This window comes from Nicotiana tabacum, chromosome 10 (genome assembly GCF_000715075.1).
Source record: "Nicotiana tabacum cultivar K326 chromosome 10, ASM71507v2, whole genome shotgun sequence".
Taxonomy (NCBI): domain Eukaryota; kingdom Viridiplantae; phylum Streptophyta; class Magnoliopsida; order Solanales; family Solanaceae; genus Nicotiana; species Nicotiana tabacum.
Window position 1 is genome coordinate 99,506,121 of NC_134089.1, and position 19,761 is coordinate 99,525,881.

Genomic DNA, 19,761 nt, shown 5'->3' on the forward strand with positions numbered 1-19,761 from the left:
TAACTATAAAAGAAACATGATAACATGCGAAATTGGAAAGACAAAATTATAAACTTAAAAAACTTTTTATAATGAATATAATACTGGATGATAGAGGACCTCTATTGTTCATTTGAGTTAGTTATTTGTATTAATAATCATTATATTTTATAATTTAAAAATATAAATTTTAATATAATATTCATATAATTTTTTGTAAAAGCTTTATATTTTTTGAGAAGCCCAACGCGCGTATTTTAAAACTTATAAAAAATGGGGGATGTATATATCCTATAGTTTCATTCTTAAGCAAAAATCCCAAATTCAAACCTTCAGAATAAAGAAATTTGTCATGGCAACTAATTCGAGTAATCGTGCTAGTAAATATTAAATACCAACCAATAGCAAAAAAATCATCTCTTATTCTGATTATCTTGTAATGAAAACAAACTTGAGAAATAACACCTCTATCGGGCAGCCCTTTGCGGGGTCATTTTCTATTGATTGCCCAGCTCTGTTACGAAATTCTCCTCGGGCTCGGGCAGAAAAAAAGAAAAAGAAAAGAAGAAATAAGACATCACATTGCACGAGTCCCAAAGCCTTTCTTTTCTTAATTAATAGGTCCATTGCGGGGGATTAGGCTGTCTATAACCCCTAACAGCATGTTAATAACCAAAAGGAGAATACATGAAAAAGGAACCCAAGTGCCAGTTCATCCGTTTACCAAACTGGTGTACAATAGCTATGTTGTGCGGATTCTTCAAAATGCCCATCCGTGTCGAATCCTCTAAAAATGCATTATTTTGGGAAGATCCGATCTGCACCCCAACAGAACTATACATGAAAAAACAATTAAGACTCCTCGCTACCTATCGTGTTAGAGCTTCCATGAAGAGAATTTGATCCTAAATGTTGACTCCAGTTAACTAGTAGGTCCACAGTGTTGTTGACTTCCCATGACAGTGCACATTGCAGAGTATCTGCCATGAGTTCGTTTACGGAATTGGTCAACACCATTGAATCTGATACAATTGTAACTTCCAAATAACCATAGATCACAGCGCCATTGGCTTCAGTTAAATTGGTATCAGCATACATTAAAAAAGGCACTGGCTGCCGTAATCAAATTTCCGCTAACAGAAAATTACAAAACAGGAAAAGAACTTAGTATGACAATGAAAGAAACTGATACCGTCAAAATAAAAGAAACAAGACAGGGTATCTCACTTAGTTTTGCATCAGAATATTGTTCAAGCATTGACTTACCTGTTTTTCAAGCCTGTAACTAATTATAGCTTTAACAAGATTTCATACATCATACGAACATTTAACTCTAGTCTGAATCCCAAAAATTATTAACACTGTCATAAAATTGGTTTTGACAATCAACATTTCAAACATCAAGTAGTATACGTTAAAGCACGCCGATCGAATACTATCCATAGCTCCTTTTTCTAGTTCAATATACCAAAGGCAGAATAGCGGCCTTTTAGGCTTGTTTAGGATTTTTAATTAGACATCTCAACCTATTTTTTGATTGTTAAAAGTATTATATTAATATCAGCAGCAAGAAAGTGCAGTAGAGATAATCGCAGTGGATCCACATTACAAATTGTGTAGTGAGCTCAGAAAGTCAACTATGGCAACAATGTCATTTTCAAGGGCCATGTTGCACAAAACAAGAGAGAAGAAATGCATCCAAGAGCCTGCCTATTAAGCACCTTATGTTGTCAAAATGTGTGTGTTGAACACAAATATGATAATTCTAACCCATGTTCAACTTATTGTTGACGCGGCAAACAAAACCAATGGAGAAAACACACATCAACCATGAAGAAAAGTTAACTGAAAGAGAGACGGTGAAGACGTGTTGACCGTAAAAGAAGATTCTGGCAACACTCCGTGTTTCCGGCATATCCTGGCCACGGTGTGCATTTGAATTGAAGAAGAGACAAGGGAAGAAAAGCAGATTTGGGTCCTTCGAAAAAATTTCCACGATCGTTATCTTTCCAACAATGTTGTTTTTCCCCTAGCAATGGTAATGGCACCTGAAGGAGGAGGACCCAAAAATATTTCCAGCTACCTCAAGTTCTGGGCGGTATCTTTTCTCCAGCAAGGCCAGTGAAGAAGAAGATGATTTGAGGTTTCCCTGGCAAAACTCAAATCTTTTTTACCCCACCAGCTTGTTGGCTCTGAATCTAGAAAAGGAACAAAAGAAAAAAGAGGAGTTAGAATAGGCGTAACAAAAGAGAACGCTAGTGATTCTCTCAGGCAGAATTCATAAACTTACCATACTTCTAAATTGCTTGTAAACATGCAAGGAATCAACTAATGTACTACTGACCACCCCTGCAATATCTTCTGCCTTCGTGCTTCTTCTATACGACCTCTTCCATCTTCGCGCTTCCCTAAAAACCATTTTAACATAAATCCAGTAGCCCAAACAAGATATCCAAATAAGAACATTCATGCCCAAACCGATAAACTATACATACCAAAAGGATTATATCCGTTAATAAGCTGTGAAGAGTTTAACCATAAATAATCCCGTAACCAGCCCATCAAATAAGTGGAAGATTCATTAAACTGTGAAATGTTACGCTGCCATAATGTGGTGTACTTCCAATGCCAATAAAAAGTAACCTATCCAATAGTATTTAATATCCAAAAAACTGCCAAATAAAAATGTGTCCCATGCCGAAATATCACAAGTACCGCCTCGTCCTGAGCCATTGCATGGAAAACTAAAACCGAAATCCTTTTTATCTGGCATTAACTTGGAACCACGTGCATCTAAAGCACCTCACGAGCTAAACCTTAGTGAGGGCTACTTGAAAGATCGTTCTCCTTTTCTTTTTTTTTGTGTTGAACAAGAGTCACAAAAATATATTTTACAGAATTGAAAGCGAGCCTCGCTTTCCAAATAGCACAGAAATGTCAGGTCAGAGTCCTGCTAAGAACAGCCACGACTTAGACATTCATTCTTTCAGTAACCACAGCCAACGGTTCAGAAAACGAAAAGAACGTATCTATTTAGATCGTTTCAACCACAAGTTTCTATCCTTAATTTGGAAACAAGGGATGTTCAAAGAAAACTAATCAACTTACTACAAATAGAGCAGTTGTCCAGCTTTCATGTAATGGATGCTACCCCACCAACGTGTGATCAAACATGACTCGGGTATCAAATGGCAATACACATAATTGGCATGCATACATCCGCAACACAGAATTTAGAATATCATGTTTTCCTCTTATAGGTAGCCATACAACTCTCCGACATAAAAAAGAACTCAATGCAGCTGCTGAATGGCAGGAACATCTTAGGAAACAAATAACTATGAAGCCAGCACATAAACCATAAAACAAGGGCTGAAATTCTATTAATCATCATCAGTGAACCCATCATGTAATAGGTCCCATTCACAATGCTATGAAACTTCCAACACCAAAAGCACAGAAAGCTAGAAAGCAGGGACCACGTACAACTTCAAAGTCAGCACAATCCTAGCCCACCCACAAAATCATCACACATGTAAGTGAAGAGAGAAGGAACTCCCTTTTCCTTGGGGCGGACAGGATCTAACCATGGTTGCAAGCTCGTAACTGGAAAATGAACTCCCTCCATCTAATTATATAACCATCTGAATTTAGCATATTCCTGAAGTCCAACAAAAGAGCTTGCACGACGAACAAAAGAAAACAAAATTAGAGCAAATTAAAGTAAATGAGTGCCAAACTCAAGTGGGAGCTTACCAAGCTGCAGGGTTGAATAATTACTTGATCTCCTGGTCACACAACCAGAAACGGGACCATAATAAATCTCATGAGCTTGAGAAGATGATAAATACCCTGACAAAAAAACCACAATGTACTATTCAAATCGCGCACATCATATCGAGAACGCCTTCAAATACCTGCAGCATAAGGAAGCTTTGAGCTTGAAGGATTCACTGGGTGAAATTCCGGTAAATTCCCAAAGATAAGCACCAAAGGAATAGCAAATTTCAGTAAAGCTGAAAGCAGCACACAAACGGACGACAAAAAAAAAAAAAAGAATTGAACCTTCTATGTAAACCTCAACAACAGCCGCACCAAGAAGAAAGCCATGAAATATCAGATAGCATGGAACCAAGGTAAAACAGGACACTAGTAGTCATTAGTTATTGGGAAGATAGTTGAAGATAAAACAAATAAGAAGATATGTGAAGATTAAGTCTATCTATCACTTAGTTGTCAAAACAGAGATCTAGTCTATCTCTCACTTTGCAACCTTGATGAAATGTTACGAGAATTTAGAAAAAATTCGGCAACGTCCACATGAGAATCCAGACCTGATTGACCTTCCAACCAAATATTTTCAAGAGTAACCTCTTCTCATCCAGATAAACAAAAGGGAAAAATTAAAAGCACATTGGAATCCTTCACCAAGATTTTCCAACCACTTGAACGCTGAACTTAAATTCCCTATAAGCAAATGATCCAAAAATTACGAACAGCTGATAACGACCAATACAGGAAATTTCAAGTCTAAGTGATCTTCCCTGTAGCCAAAAGTTCAACAACAGACATCACAGAAGGAAGGAGAATAAGGAAAATCTTGAAAACAGAATGAGATAAGCTTCAGATCCAATCGCATAATCCACCTTTTGAGTCCAAGTCTCAAAAGACATTTAAAACTCATGGAATACAACTATGTTGCTCGGACTCTCCGAAAATGTCGTTGGATATGTGTGGGATCCTCCAAAAGTAGTGTATTTTTGGAGGATCCGATACGGGTGTAGCAGCATTTTGGAGAGTCCGCGCAACATAGGAATACAATGCCTCGTTAAAAATGAAAAAGGCGCGCCTTAAGTAATTTCTTTTTTTGAGAAAAGGGTAAGTATTATAAAAGCAGCATGAATTGTGCTTGCATATTTACAAGAAATATACAGCTTCACATCAAAGCAGCATGGAATCAACTGTGTCTAACAGAGCTTCTGCATCATTTATCAGATCCTCTTTACATCAAAAAGAGGACGGAAGTATACAGTTGTTTTTTTATCTTCTGCATACAGCTAGCTGTATTCTTCAAAGCATTTTGCATTTCTCTCCTTCCAAATAGTCCACCAGATAGCAGCTGGGATAGTTCTCCACCACCAGTAGGGCCTCAAGTAATTCCAAACCAAGACAGAATCAAAAACCACGATAAAATCTGCCCCTGATAACTCCAAAGAGGGTTCGTACTGTGCAGCACACATGAGCTAGACTGTAAATTCAAAGCTGAGATACTACCCTAAATTGTTAATATTTGGCTAATATCTTGTGCGGCTCACGATTTAGAAAACACATATTCTACTAGAAAGGCAAGGAATGTACTCACAAATAAGATCTACGCCCTGCTCCTTAGATATTGGAGACCCGTCCATATAATTGAAAGAAGCAACTATGCTCGCAGCTAGCAAGAGAACCCAAAACGGTCAAAATGAAGAAGCAAAACACCACTTCAACAGAAAACTGAGCCAACCCATCAGAAACACAACTGCTTCTTGTCAAAACTCAAGACAAGACAGAAACAGATTGCAGCCACCCCAATTATAGGTCTACTACTCGCCATTCTGCTGCTCAACACAACCAACAGAACTTAAGGGAGAAAAACTTCAAATCTGCTGCGCCGGGGGGGGGGGGGGGGGACAACTAATTGAATCTGTTGCACCGCTTGATCATATCAAAGATAATGTGTAGTCTCTGATAGCTAGAGCTTTAACAGAAACCACTTCTCCTTCTGTGCCCCATCTGATCCAGTGCTGTCCATAAGAAAACATTACAGCCCAGAGGACACGGGCCTATTTCTGGTTAATCAACACATACAATGAACTCTTGGGCTGGTTATAACAGCAAATAAATAGGTTTCTGGAAATGCTAGGATGTAGCTATAGCATGTACAGTAAACATGATGCAAACTGAGAGAAATAGCAGTATTGGCAAAAATATGTGTCACATCCATAAAGCCAAACCCCACCAGAGCAGTAAATACCTTGAAAGAATTGCAGTAGGTCTTACATTGAATAGAAGCATGAATGCTTGAATCAGAATAATCGTGCAACACAGCAAGAGGCGACCCGCAGATCTACAACTGCTAAAAATTAGAACGGAAGTACCTCCCAAAGGTTCTAACCTTCTCGTAGGTTCGGGAATATACAGAAACTTTCTAAATGTGTAGAAGACTCTCGATTGACTGCTGTAGTGTTCATGAGGTATAATCCAATGTTCAGTAGGAAAGAGTTCTCTATGGCAACCCTTTGCATCTTCTCGCACTCTTCATATGCCTCCTGCAAAAGCAAAACCATCGCCAATACTGTACCAAATTGACCAGAGTGAACAGGAAAGACATCTATACCCTCCTCTTAGACACAAAGACCAACAAAGTAGCTAAAGACATTCGAGAACATGTAAAAATTAGACACGTAAGACTAATGGAGTAGTACAGCCACCATAGCACTGCCAAATCTCCGAGTAGATGAAGAAAGTAATAGATAGATAGAGACCAAATTCGCATAGTTGTCCACAAATGAGGAAGCAGCAGAATAGCACCAACAAATCTGCTGCTTCAACATGCTAAGATTTGCCTGGACTCTGTATGAACAGGTAAACTGTAGGACTTCCATACCACCAACAACGCTTATCCACATACACGAGACCCATCCATGAGTCAAAGCCAAACGTTAAGATATTCAAATCAAGCAGCAGTCCAACCTCTCCCACCAGTGGGGCCACAAAAATCACAACCTCCCAACCAATTACATTGATGACAGATACATGCAATTAATCAGGCATGTAATCTTTCTCAAAGAGAATAACTCAGAAGTTCCGCCACACCAGCACTCGAAGCAGAACAACTACCCACAATTAAAACTATCAAATTCTTCACACAGTTACCCATAGCTGAACACAATCCGGGACTTGCTTCACATTCATTCTGAAAGCCCATTTACGTGCATAAACATCAGCATGTATCCAAAAAACCACAGAAAAAGTCACATTGAACAGATGCAAGTATATCTGAACAAAGATGATGTGCAAACTTTGGTGCTCCACTGCTATCATTTTTCCATCTCAACCCTCATGCTCAGAACCACGAGAAAGCAAATCCACCTTGCCCATTGCACCTAACGTAATATACAAATATAAAATAATAAACGATTCAGAGGATAGAAGTATACTTCCTTCTTAAATCCTAGTGCTACCAGAGTAGTCAAGGAGACGAGGGGATAATATTACACGAACAGAAACGTATTCTTCACCTCAAGAGCAGCTTCAGAGGCAAGATCAGCGATAAATATTCCTGACAACGCAGAGGACAACCATAAGACGAGTCAAGTGGAAGCGAGTGTTCAACACCAAAAACCTCAACTATCCAGTCTCGTCATTGTCCGCATAGCTTTTTTTCAGTGCAAGCCTGTTTAAGAAAACAGTCACTTCACGCACTCCAGGATGCTAACGCCTTTCTTCCCAAATGGATCAACTGAAAAGTTCACCTCGCATCAATGATGCCGACTCAACATTAAAGCTGCCTAGCGGGTAATGAAGCAAGATGGACCATGGGAACAAGGGTCCAAACAGACACCAAGTAATCTTCTATAAATAGAGTTACCAGATACATATGCTTGCGGGAGTAGCAAGTACCCGATGCATTAGTCAAAGTGTGTACCAAGCCGACATAACCTTACCTAAACAACGTGAGTACACTAAAGAAATTGAGATTAGCGCGTAAACACCGAAAAAGGATGAGATAACTCAAAGTTAAAGAGGAGATTTCCAATACCGGGCTCAAAACAAGCTCTTTCTTTGCTTCTCCCTCCTTTGGTTCGACAAAATAAACTAGCTAGACCAATTGCATGGGTACCACAAGACATGACATGCATGATTCAATTGAAATAAGGCACTTTTACTCATAATATAGCAAGTCAAAAACCTTCTATATGCAGAATACCCTCATCAATCCTCATTACTATCAAGCCAACTGGCACATAGTGATTGATCAACGAACTAACCTGAAATGAAATAAAAACTAAAGATCGTTAAACGGGAAACAGAATAAAGACTTGCTTCACATCCATAATACTATAACGGACCAGTTAATACCTTGAAAGCACCCACCAAAAAGAAAACTCAAAAGAAGCACAACAGACCAACGTGCAGGTTGTTAAGACAGTAGAAGTAAGCAAATTAATTGTGCATCATAACAATTCCATCGCAATTCACAATCGCCTCTCTTTTTTTCCCTTTTTGAGAACAGTGAAAATGACATCCCTCACTATTCCTCCCAACATTTCATGTTGAGCACCTCCTGCAAAAGACCAATGACATATATAGATGACCCATGAGAACTGGAGACCTTCCTTCAAAGCTTACCACCATGAAGCCCAAGTGATGAAAGTGAAGGTACAACACTGCCACTAGTGTTGAGAAATAGTTAGAGCCCAATGTACCCAAGTAATAGCACTAAAAATTCACATATAATGTCTAAAAGCATAAAATGTGCCGAAGTGAAAAAGGAAACAAAGATATCCTAACCTCCAGAATAGCCCATAAACAGAGCCCCTGGAGAGCCTCTATTCTTGCCCCCTTTGACCATTGATGCAACAAATTGACAACTTTGCCTGATCAACAACATAACTGCTCAAAATTCCTTTCACATCTCGTACAAATGCTTTTTTTAGAATTGTAGCAGACATCTTGTACATAAATGTTTAACAGATAACTAATAAATATTACTCTTATAGTACCCAGTCTTTCATGGGCTGGCACATACAGACAAATTGAGTAAGTTCTCGGACGCTGTCATTGCCTTGCTCTAATTACCGTAACAGGTGTAAAACAACCGAGACATTTGTCTTCAGATGCAATTTTACATGAGAAATTACCTAAGAGAAAAATACATGAAATAACGATGTCAGAGAGAAAACAAGACTTGAAAGGGAAAACTATGGGAAGAGAATGGCCGTCTGATGGTGGTCTCGCTTCACACTCTATTTTCTCATCACACTCCTGTATATGGTTCTTGAAACTTGGTTTAGAAGGATCGGAGAAAACAAGCAATCCAACATTCTACCTTAAAGAATAGAGCTGCATAAACAGTTTAACCAGTGGTCTTTAACTATTAGCGTTAGATATTATATACCTTCTTTCTTATTGCTATTAGATATTATATTCCTTACACCTCATCACCTCGAAGAGCAGTGGCTCTGTTAGCCTACAGAGAGAGACGAAAGAGCAATCAACTATATGCTTAACTCATGCCCCTCTATTTGAAGGAAAAGAGATAGGGAAGACTCAAGTGATGCACCTCAAGAGATGATATGCACTCCATGAGTAGTTGCTAATTAGGGTGCTCCCCTTGTTGGAGCCTCATTGGAGCCAACAGTATCAGCAGAGGCTCCAATAGTTTTTAACTGCCCATATGGCATCAACTTCATACCAAGATAATTACCGTCAGCCTCGTGGTGCTCGAATTTCTTCCAGATTCAGAAAAAATCATTTGGTGATGTCACTCGGATCAAGGTTGTCTGAAATGTATGCAGCGTCGAACCTTATCCCAAAAAAGTTGGAAGCACTGTTGATTATTAAATCGCCTTATACTTATTACTAGAAAACCAGTAAGTAAGCTTGTTGTGCGTCTCTTATTGCAGTTTTTATCAGTAAAGTCTACCTTGTCGCTGTTGAACACAAACTCACTGTGAGTAACACGTACTGCCGAGGACGTGAGATATCCTAACTGGAAAAATTAGATCTAGGATTCAAAATACTTGAAGTGAAGAAAAAATCCAGGACCTGATGTTGTCGAATCAATCTTAAGCTAGAAGCCAAGTAAAAGCTAGGAATGCTAAGCATAATTACCAAACAGCCTGCCAGAGCCGATATTAAAGAAGTGAATAGAGGTGCATAATGCTCTCCTCTCATCATTGTCAATATCGTCTTCTGCCCTCCTGATTGAAAACAAAACAAAAAAAAAGGAAAAAAAAAACAAGGCAATCACACGTATACCAGGGAAGAGAGCACTTCTTTCTGACAATAACAGAAGTGACAAGATATGTATCTCCTTTGTTTTTCTAGGTGAATACCTGACCATCAATTATCAAGCAGGAGTGGCATCAGAGGAAATGTAGATCAGCTCCATCAATGGTGAAAGGGGAGCAAGACAAAATTCACAAACTACCACCAAAAGAGCACAGGATATTCAAATATGCATCCTCTTGCTTATTCACAACACCAAAACGCAGCAGTCACAATAAACAGAACCACACGAAAATTCAACTCCAGTTTCCCAATCGACACTGCACATCATGGAAAACAACAGACGACTAAACAGAAAGTAACGACACCCGACACAACATAACGACCACCAATAAAAGGTTAGAAGCCACCATGGAGGACAAGGTACACAGTTGTTGACTTCTGCTTGATGTTGTTTTCCCCTTCAATTGTAAACAATATTTTCTGCAAGAAACACAACTGTAAACGAGAACTGGCTAGAGAAAGACATATGAAATAGCAAAGTAAGAGAGAAAGCAAGACTTCAAACGAAAAGATATTAGAGAAAATAATATCGGAGTTGGTTCCTTCACGCAGCCATGTATATCTCATCACTCCTGTATATGGTTCTTGAAACTTAAGTTTAGAAGGATCAGAAAAAAAGAACAATCCAAGGTTCTACCTTGAAAAGTACCACTGCATTAACAATTTATCCATTTGTCTCTTAACTATTAGAATCAGAGATTTAGCTCACTGTCACGACCCTGGTTCGCCTTCCGTGAACCATCGTGACGGCACCTAGTTTCTACGACTAGGTAAGCCTAATTTGCGGAAGTATACAATTTAAAACAGAAATAAAGCAGTAACAATGTTTAAATGTGCCGCTCGGCATACACCATATATAAATCTCAAAACTAATATCCAAATCCAAGACCCGGAAACCCACGAATCACAAGCAAAAAAAAAAAATACTACATAGCTCTAACTCCGGAATTTGTCTAATAAGAACAGAAAGTACAGAAGGGCTAAATACTAAAAGGCAGGAATAGAAAGGGACTCCTCGGTCTGCGGACGCGGCAGATGTACCTCGAAATCTCTAAGTAGTCGCCTCCCTCAAGGATGGTAGACCTGAATAGAAGTACCTGAATCTGCACATGAAAAACATGCGCAAAAGAGGCATGAGTACACCATAGCGGTACTCAGTAAGTGCCAAACCTAACCTCGGTTGGGTAGTGACGAGGAAGGTCAGGCCCTACTGAGGTTAAATACAATATAAGGGTTACAGTGTGGAATAAAACAGTATAAATAAGTGCAACAGTAAGAAATAACATAGAATTGACAGAACCACAACAACTAGAACAGAGACAAAACAAGCCACGGAAAGAAATACAGCTCAACACAGAAATAACAACCGGGATACCTTCCAGGATACTGTCCTGTAGTCCCAATTACAACTGTCCAGTGGATCTCCCGGGATACCGTCCCGTAGTCCATCATATATATGTCCGAAGGATCTCCCAGGATCCCGTCCCATAGTCCAACTATGAATGCGCAGGGATCTACCGGAATCTCGATTCGTAGTCCCAAATGTAAATACCCAGTACTGGGGGAATCTACTGGGTGCATTCCCGTAGTTCCATATAACTGTGCAGGGGGTCTACCGGGAATCTAACCCGTAGTCCCAAAGTAAATGTACAGGGGGGTCTACCGGGAATCTAACCCGTAGTCCCAAAGTAAACAGACAAGGGGGAGCTACCGGAAGTCCACATCCATAGTCCCAAAATAAATACACAGCAGCAGCAGGAAGATAAACAGAAATAGAAAAATTCATATTAAGGCAATAAATGATTCTAGCCTAGCATGCTGCACATAATTCAAGTAAGGCAGGTTAAATCAAATGAAGCAATTAAGTCACTTAGACATGCTTTCCTAAGCTAACAACAGGCTTAACAGTGCAAGTAATAGAAACAGAAAAGGAAATATACTAGTAAGTACTTAAAGAAAACCGGATTTCCAACAATTAGCACAAGTATGCACTCGTCACCTCACGTACAAGCCATTTCAATTACCAAATATATCAATCCTAAGGGAAAGGTCCCCACACAAGGTTAGACAAGCCATTAACCTTGAACCAGCTCAAAGTCGACCCGAAACCACGCTCTTGCCACGAGTACTCGACTCCAAATGGCCCAAATCTATTCAATTCAATCGCATAATGTAAGTAACACTTCAAGTAACTGTAACTACAATTAAATTCTAAGCTAATACGCGAAATTATGTAAAATGACCAAAACGCCCCTCGGGCCCACGTCTCGAAATCGGGTTAAATTTACATTTTCAGAAACCTCGTACTCTCACGAGTCTATACATAACAAGAACACTGAAATCGGAATCCAAATGACCCCTCAAATCCTCATTTAAGGCCTCTTAAACTCAAGCCTTAATTACCCATTTTTCCCAAATTTCTCACCGCTAATTAGGTCTTTAATCACATAAAAACGAGTTATGAAGTCAAGGATGTTACCTCCAAGTGATTCCCCTTTGTTTTCCTCAAAAATCTCTCTTAAAAGCTTCAAACCCGGATGAAAATGGTGAAAGGATCCCTCAAATTTGCGAAGGTAACTATTTATATGTTCTGCCCAGCGATTTCCGCATTTATATGTTTGCTGCGGAACCTGAAGTAAAGGCCAAAATCTGCTTCTGCGACGCCGCATCTGCGATCCCCAAACAGCAGATGCGAAAATACTAGAAGCAGCAAAAATACAGTAGCTACAACATTTTCTAAATTTTCTCGTTAACCCTCCGAAATCACCCCGAGGCCCCCGGGACCTCAACCAAAGGCATCAACATATCCTAAAACCTTATTCAAACTTGTACAAACCTTCAAAACACTTCAAACAACATCAAAACAACCAAACACACACTGGATTCAAGCCTAAGTTTCTAAAATCTTCCGAATTCCGCTTTCGATCAAAAACCCAACCAAAACACGTCCGAATGACCTGAAATTTTGCACATATCCCAAATGACATAACAGAACTACTGCAACTCTCGAAATTCCGACCCTCGGATCAAAATCTCACTATCAAACCGGAAACTTCCAAAATTCAACTTTCGACATTTCAAGCCTAAATTAGCTACGGACCTCCAAAGCACAATCCGAACACGCTCCTAACCCCAAAATTACCCAACGGAGCTAACAAAACCATCGGATTTCCATTCCGAGGCCGTCTTCACACTGTTCCGACTACGGTCAACTTTCCAACACTTATGCTCTCATTTAGAGACTAAGTGTCCCAAAACTCCTCGAGACTCAAAACCGAACATCCCGGCAAAACACATTAGCAGAAATAAACTTGGGAAATGCAGTTAATAGGGGATCGGGGTGTTAATTCTTAAGAAGACCGGCCGGGTCGTCACACTCACTTTCTTGCCAATAAAAACAGGCATTCACAAAATATGTGAACCTCCATTTGAAGGAAAAGAGACAGGAAAGTCAAGTGGTGCACCTCAATAGATGATGAGCTCCATAAAGAGTTCCCAAGTAGTGTGCTTCACTAGATGGAACCAACAGCATCAGCAGGCTCGAACAACTGTCAGTACAGCATCAACTTCATACTAGGATTATTCATAATGGGATACACAACCGTCAGCCTCGTACTGCTCAATTTCCATGTCCAGATTCAGAAATTCTGATTTGGTGATTCCCATTTAGATCAAGGTTGTCCAAAATGTATGCAGGCGTTAATCATCATCCCCAAAAAATTGCAACAAGTGTTGGTTATTGGCCTTGTACTCGTCACTAGGGACCAGTAAGGTAGTTTGTTATGAGTCTCTTGTTGCAGTTCTAATCAGTAAAATCTGCTTTATATTTATAATCACAAATTCGTATAAACTTCAGTACTGTGGCGCTCGTGAGATTTCCTTAGTGTGAAAGTAAATCGAACAAGCTGGAAGCTCCACGAAGCTACTGGATCAATCTTAAACTAGACGCCACGTAACAAAGCCTATGAGAACCGGGAGCCCAGCATAATTGATATCAAAGAGGAGAATAGAGGTAGATAGTGCTCTCCTCGTTACTGTAACCTCATCATTGTCAATATCGTCATCCGCACTCGTGATTTAAAAAAAGAAGGGAAAAAAAAAGAGGAAAAGCAAAACAAGATGAGCAATCACACAAATAAATAGGCAGACTTGAGCGCTTCTTCCTGACAATAACAGAACTGACGAGATATGAGTCCCCTTTGCTTTTCTAGGTGAATGCTGACCATCAAGTATCAAGCAGGCGATGGCATCAAAGGCAAAGTTAATGTAGATCAGCTGCATCAATGGTGAAGAGGGGATAAAGATAAAGTCACCAACTACCGGACATAAGGAACTTCACAGTCAAGATATCCATCGTCTTGCTTATTCACAACACAGAAACACAAAAGTCATAATGTACAGAACCACGAAAAATTTCAGTTCCAGTTTCCCATTAGCCACACACATCATGAAAAGCAACCATATGGACAGAAACGAGACAGGGACACAACAAAACAATCACTAACAGGTTACATACCATGGAACCGAGGACAAGGTACGGAGTTGATTTCTTCTGGATGTTGTTGTCAGCGGAAGTCCTTCCATTCTCAGCTGATACAGTGCAAAAAACTCTTCCATTCTCAGCTGCTTCGCTGCAACGATCAACCTCAGGTCACCTGGTGGAATTTCCTGCTTATCCTGAGTCTTAGCTTTCACATTGTCGATGGTATCGCCTCTCTGGTCTTCCCAGTTGATGTTCTCAAAAAATCTGCATTCCACCGTGGAGGCATAGGCCAAGGCGAAGGATCTGGATATTACAGTCCACAAGAATGCAGCCATCCTCAAGCTGTTTGCTAGCAAAGATCAATCTCTGTCGACCAGGAGAAATTCCCTCTTTGTCCTAGATGCTGGACTTGAGCTGGGAACTCCACGACATTGCTGAATCAATCTTGAGCCACACGTCAAGTAACAAAGCCTACGATTACCACAAACCCAGTAGAGTTGATACCAAAGAAGAGAATAGGGCTTATAGTGGTCCTCCTCATTACTTCGACAGTCTCATCATTGTCAATATCGTTTTCTGCTTTCCTCGTTGAAACAAAAAAGGGCATCACACGTAACGGGAAACTTGAGCACTTCTGTCTGAAGAACCGACAAGATATGCATCTCTTTTGGTTTTCTCGGTGAGACCCATCAATTATCACGTGGAGACGACATCAGCTGCATCAACATCAGTGGTGAAAGAGGGGAGCAAGATAAATTCACCAACTACATGCAGAGACTTGACATTCAAGATATCAATCCACTTGCTTATTCCCAACACAGAAACACAAAAGTCATAATGAACGAACCACGCCACATTTCAAGATCCCCATTGGACACAACACACCAAGAAAAGCAACAGATGATCAAACAGACAGAAAGGAGACCGGATTCAACATTACGACCATCACTAACAGGTTAGAAGCCACCATGGAACTAAGGACAAGGTACGGAGTTCTTCTGGATGTTGTTGTCAGCGGAAGTCCTTTCTCAGCTGCTTCCCTGCAAAAGATCCTTCTATCTGGTGCAATTCCCTCCCTATCCTGAGTCTTAGCTTTCATATTGTCGTGGTATCGGATTCTGCATCCCAGATTGATGGTATTCGCACTTGATGTCCTCAAGAAAATCTGCATTCCACCACGGAGGTGTTGGCCAAGGCGAAGGATCGATTCCATCTGGATATTGTAGTCCACAAGGATGCGGCCATCCTCAAGTTGTTTGCTAGCAAAGATCAGTCTCTACCGACCAAAGGGTAATTCCCTCCTTGCCAGGACTGATGCACTTGAGCTGGGTGTTCCACGACATTAATCAGTCTTAATCTAGACGTAAGTAAAAAAGCCTATGATTACCAGAAGCCCGGCAGAGTTAATACAACGAAGAGAATAGAGGTACATAGTGCTCTCCTCGTTACTCTAATTGTCGCATCATCGTCAATACCGTCTTCTGCTCTCCTGTTTTCTAAAAAGAAGAGATACAACAAGAAAACAACAACAATCACACAAAATATACTAGGGGAGACTTGTGCACTTATTTTCGGACAAATACCAGATCTGATAAGAATTGCATCTCCTTTGGTTTTCTAGGTGAACACAGACAATCAAGTATCAAGCAGGAGAAAGAATCAAAGGGAATGTAGATCAGCTGTATCACTGGTAAAAGAGGGGAGCAAGATAAATTCACCAACTACCACCAAAAGAGCACAGAGACTCGATATTCCAGACAACCATCCTCTTGCTTATTCACGATACAGCAACACAAGTCAAAATGAACAGAACCATGAAACATGATTCCAGTTTCCCATTGGACACAACACATCATGAAAATCAACAGACAACCAAACGACAGAAAAGAGACTCGATACAGCATAAAGACCATCACAAACGGTTTAGAAACCACCATGGAGAAGGAGGACAAGGTACAGTGTTTTGCCAGCGAACGTTCAGTTCTAGACAATGCCTTCTGCAAGAAATGCAATTGTAAATGAGAAATTAGCTTAGAGGAAAATATATGAAATGGCGATGCCAGATAGGAAGCAAGACTTGAAAGCAAAGATATGGCATGAGAATGGAAATTGGGAGTTGGTTTCACTTCACACAGCCATGCATAACTCAGCACACTCACGTCAGAAAAACAGAGCTGCACGAACAGCTTAACCAGTGGTCTCTAACTGTTTAAGTTATACATTATATAGCTTGCATTCCTAACCTCTATTTGAAGTAAAAGTGACAAGGAAGACCAACTGGTACACCTCAATAAGTGGTGAGTTAGTTCGTGTGCTTCCCTAGTTGCCATTGGAGCCCCCACAGAATCAGCAGGCTCCAAGCATGGGTAACTGTCAGTACAGCATAAACATCATACTGAGATAAATACCGTTGGCCGCCTCCTGCTCAAATTCCTCGTACAGATTCAGAAATTCTGATTTGGAGATTCCCATTCAGATCAAGGTATCATAAATGTATGCAGTGTCCACCCTTATCACCAGAAAAATTGCAAGCAGTTGTGATTATTAAATTGCCTTGTACTTGTCACTAGATGACCAGTATGCTCGTTTGCTATGCTTCTCTCATTGCACATTTAACAATCAAAGTCTGCCTTGTCCAGTTGATTACAAATTCATGTAAACTTCACATACTGTCGAGGTCGTGGGATATCCTTAGTGAGAAAGTAGATCAAAGATTCCAATACTTGAAGATAGAAGCTGGAAGCTTCACGATGCTATTGAATCAATTTAAGCTAGACGCCATGTAACAAAGCCAGAAATGTAGAAAGCACAACCACCGGGATCCCAGCAGAGTGAATACCCAGCAAAGTTGACACCAAAGAAGAGAACAGATTCTCATCAACATGGTATTTCCCTCTCCTAATTGAAAACTAAAAAGGAATGAAAACAAAACAAGGGCAATCACACAAACAAATATACCAGGGGAGATTCGCGCACTTCTTTCTGCAATAACAGAACCTACAAGGTATGCAGCTCCTCTAGTTTCTGGGTGAATACCTGACCGTCAATTATCAAGCAGGAAATGCCATCAAAGGGAATGTAGATCAGCCGCCTCACAGTGAAAGAGGGGAGAAAGATAAATTCACAAACTGCCACCAAGGGAGCACAGCGACTTGACATTCAAGAAATACATCCTCTCACCTATTCACAAAACAGAAAAACAGAAGTCATAATGAATAGAACACAAAAAAACTCAAGTCCAGTTTCCCATACGATACCGCACATCATGAAAAGCAACAGATGACTAAACGGACAGTAATGAGATCCAACACAACATAACGACCATCAAGAACAGGTTAGAAGCTACACGGGGCAGAGGACAAGGTACAGAGTTAAATTCTTCTGGATGTTATTGCCAGTGAAAGTCTTCCATGCTCAGCCGCTTCCCTGTAAAAAATCCTCCCATTCTCAGTTGTTTCCCTGCAAAGATCGACCTCCACTTATCTTGTGGAACTCCCTATTGTAGGCAAGAAGAAGAATTCTTCTGTGTAGACAACAAGAATGCATCACCCTCAAGCTGCTAGAAAAGATCATCCTCTGCTTACCTGGGAAACTCCCTCCTTGCTCTGGAACTTGGCCTTGATGCTGTCAATCGTGTTGGAACTTCCAACCTCCAGTTTTAAGGTCTTCTCGTGAGGGTTTTTATAAGAATCTACATGCAACCACAGGGATGGACCACCAGGTGAAGGGTATACTCCTTCCTAGTGTCGCATTCTACTAGGGTGCAGCTGTCCTTCAGCTGTTACCCACCAGATAATCAAGAACTTGCTCAACAACCAAGACGCTGACTAGAGCATAGGACCAGCTAGCACTTCAGAAGCAACCAAAAAAATAGAACAGAATGAGGTTAAATATTAGTTGTATGAAGCCAATCAATTGTGCAGGGAGACCGTCCATACTTCTCGTCCCCACCACCTACAAAGAGAAGGCCTATAAAGATGAACAATATGAACTGCTGCCACCAATGTCCAGATAGGATTAGAAGATCCCAAAATATCCAAGTACTACAAAATTCACATTATAAGCAGTAACCAAATAAAAGAAACTGCCGAGCCAGGCTTTACATCCACGAGCATGAGGAAGCTAATCAAACAATACTACAACTCTAAGCATAAAATAGGTAATAAAGTAAGAAGGAAGTAGATATCCGACAAGCCACAATACTCCCCGACATATTGCCCCTAAAAAGGGTCTATTCTTGACCTTTTGGAACTTCATCTGAACTGAATATCACTCTATCACAGCCACTTCCATCTCATCACACTCCTGTATTGGTGATTCTTGAAATTATCAAACAGATAAGAGAAAAGAACAATCCAAACCTACACTGCATAAGCACCTACACCTGTTAAACCCAGCTGTTAAAAATTTTATTAGGAAAAAAAAATTGGAAAACGAAAGATGCACATTCACAATATATGTTAAGGATTTGAAGGGAAAGAGATGGTGAAGACTGGAGGAATGCCCCCAACCAATTCGCTTGTCTTCACAAGCCATAAGCTCCTTCCTTGGACGAGGGTCATTGCTCCATTCCAGATGATCTGATGTGTAACAACAGTTGGTTATTAGAATTACCTCACATCCTCATTGGAAGCTGTCCATTATATAGTTGATATTTTTTTTCTTGTTACCTGGAGTATGTCCAAAAAGTGTCTTATTGGCATTGACCACAAATGACGTGAGGGAGTACATTGTTTTGAGGGACTGCAGTTCAAAAATTGACGAGTCTGCAGTTCAAAAATTGACGAGTGGTGGCAAGCTACTCGAGCACTGCGCATATTCTCGGGGAGAAAAGTAAAAGTGGCCTCTTTTTGGATGGTAACCAAAAGTTAACCCCACAGCAGTAAGAAAATATGCAAGATAGCTTTATGTTTAAAGAACGAACTGAGAACCGAAAATCCAGCAGCAAGGTCGTAGCTCAATAACCTTATTGAATTGATCTTTAGCTGGATACCAGGAAACAAAGGCCTTGCAAGAAACAAGCATGATTTACCAGCAGCACAGAGTTGATTATGAAAATCTCGAGTAAAAATTCGGAGTCCTCGTCTTCTATTTACAGTGGCATAAGAAGGAAGCATACAATCAACTAGTTTCTTCTCTTATAAAACGCACATATCTGACATTCTTGTGAATTTCAAGGTGATAATTATAACTGGTGGTTCACCGTCAACAATCATCAAACAGAAGATGGAGCTCAATGA

At 40.2% G+C, this 19,761-nt stretch overlaps 1 protein-coding gene and 1 long non-coding RNA gene across 3 annotated transcripts; both read right to left on the reverse strand.

The window, feature by feature from the left end:
• Window positions 1-381: 381 nt before the first annotated feature.
• Window positions 382-19,686, reverse strand: LOC107808185 (uncharacterized). Of its 2 annotated transcripts, none has more exons than XR_012695659.1 (13): window positions 19,192-19,686; window positions 14,555-19,101; window positions 11,080-11,141; window positions 10,083-10,458; window positions 9,859-9,947; window positions 8,536-8,621; window positions 8,104-8,411; window positions 7,784-8,012; window positions 7,263-7,706; window positions 3,736-7,127; window positions 2,475-3,659; window positions 2,270-2,387; window positions 382-2,177 (listed from the first exon to the last, which is right to left on the reverse strand). It is a non-coding gene; the product is annotated as an uncharacterized LOC107808185 (long non-coding RNA). The 2 variants fall into 2 exon arrangements; XR_012695658.1 differs by having other exon boundaries at window positions 8,104-8,417.
• Window positions 13,490-15,620, reverse strand: LOC142165271 (uncharacterized). Its single transcript, XM_075223862.1, has 5 exons — window positions 15,475-15,620; window positions 15,222-15,326; window positions 15,010-15,105; window positions 14,555-14,824; window positions 13,490-13,586 (listed from the first exon to the last, which is right to left on the reverse strand). Exons 1-5 carry the CDS (start codon window positions 15,618-15,620, stop codon window positions 13,490-13,492), a joined length of 714 nt encoding a protein of 237 aa, XP_075079963.1.
• Window positions 19,687-19,761: the final 75 nt, after the last annotated feature.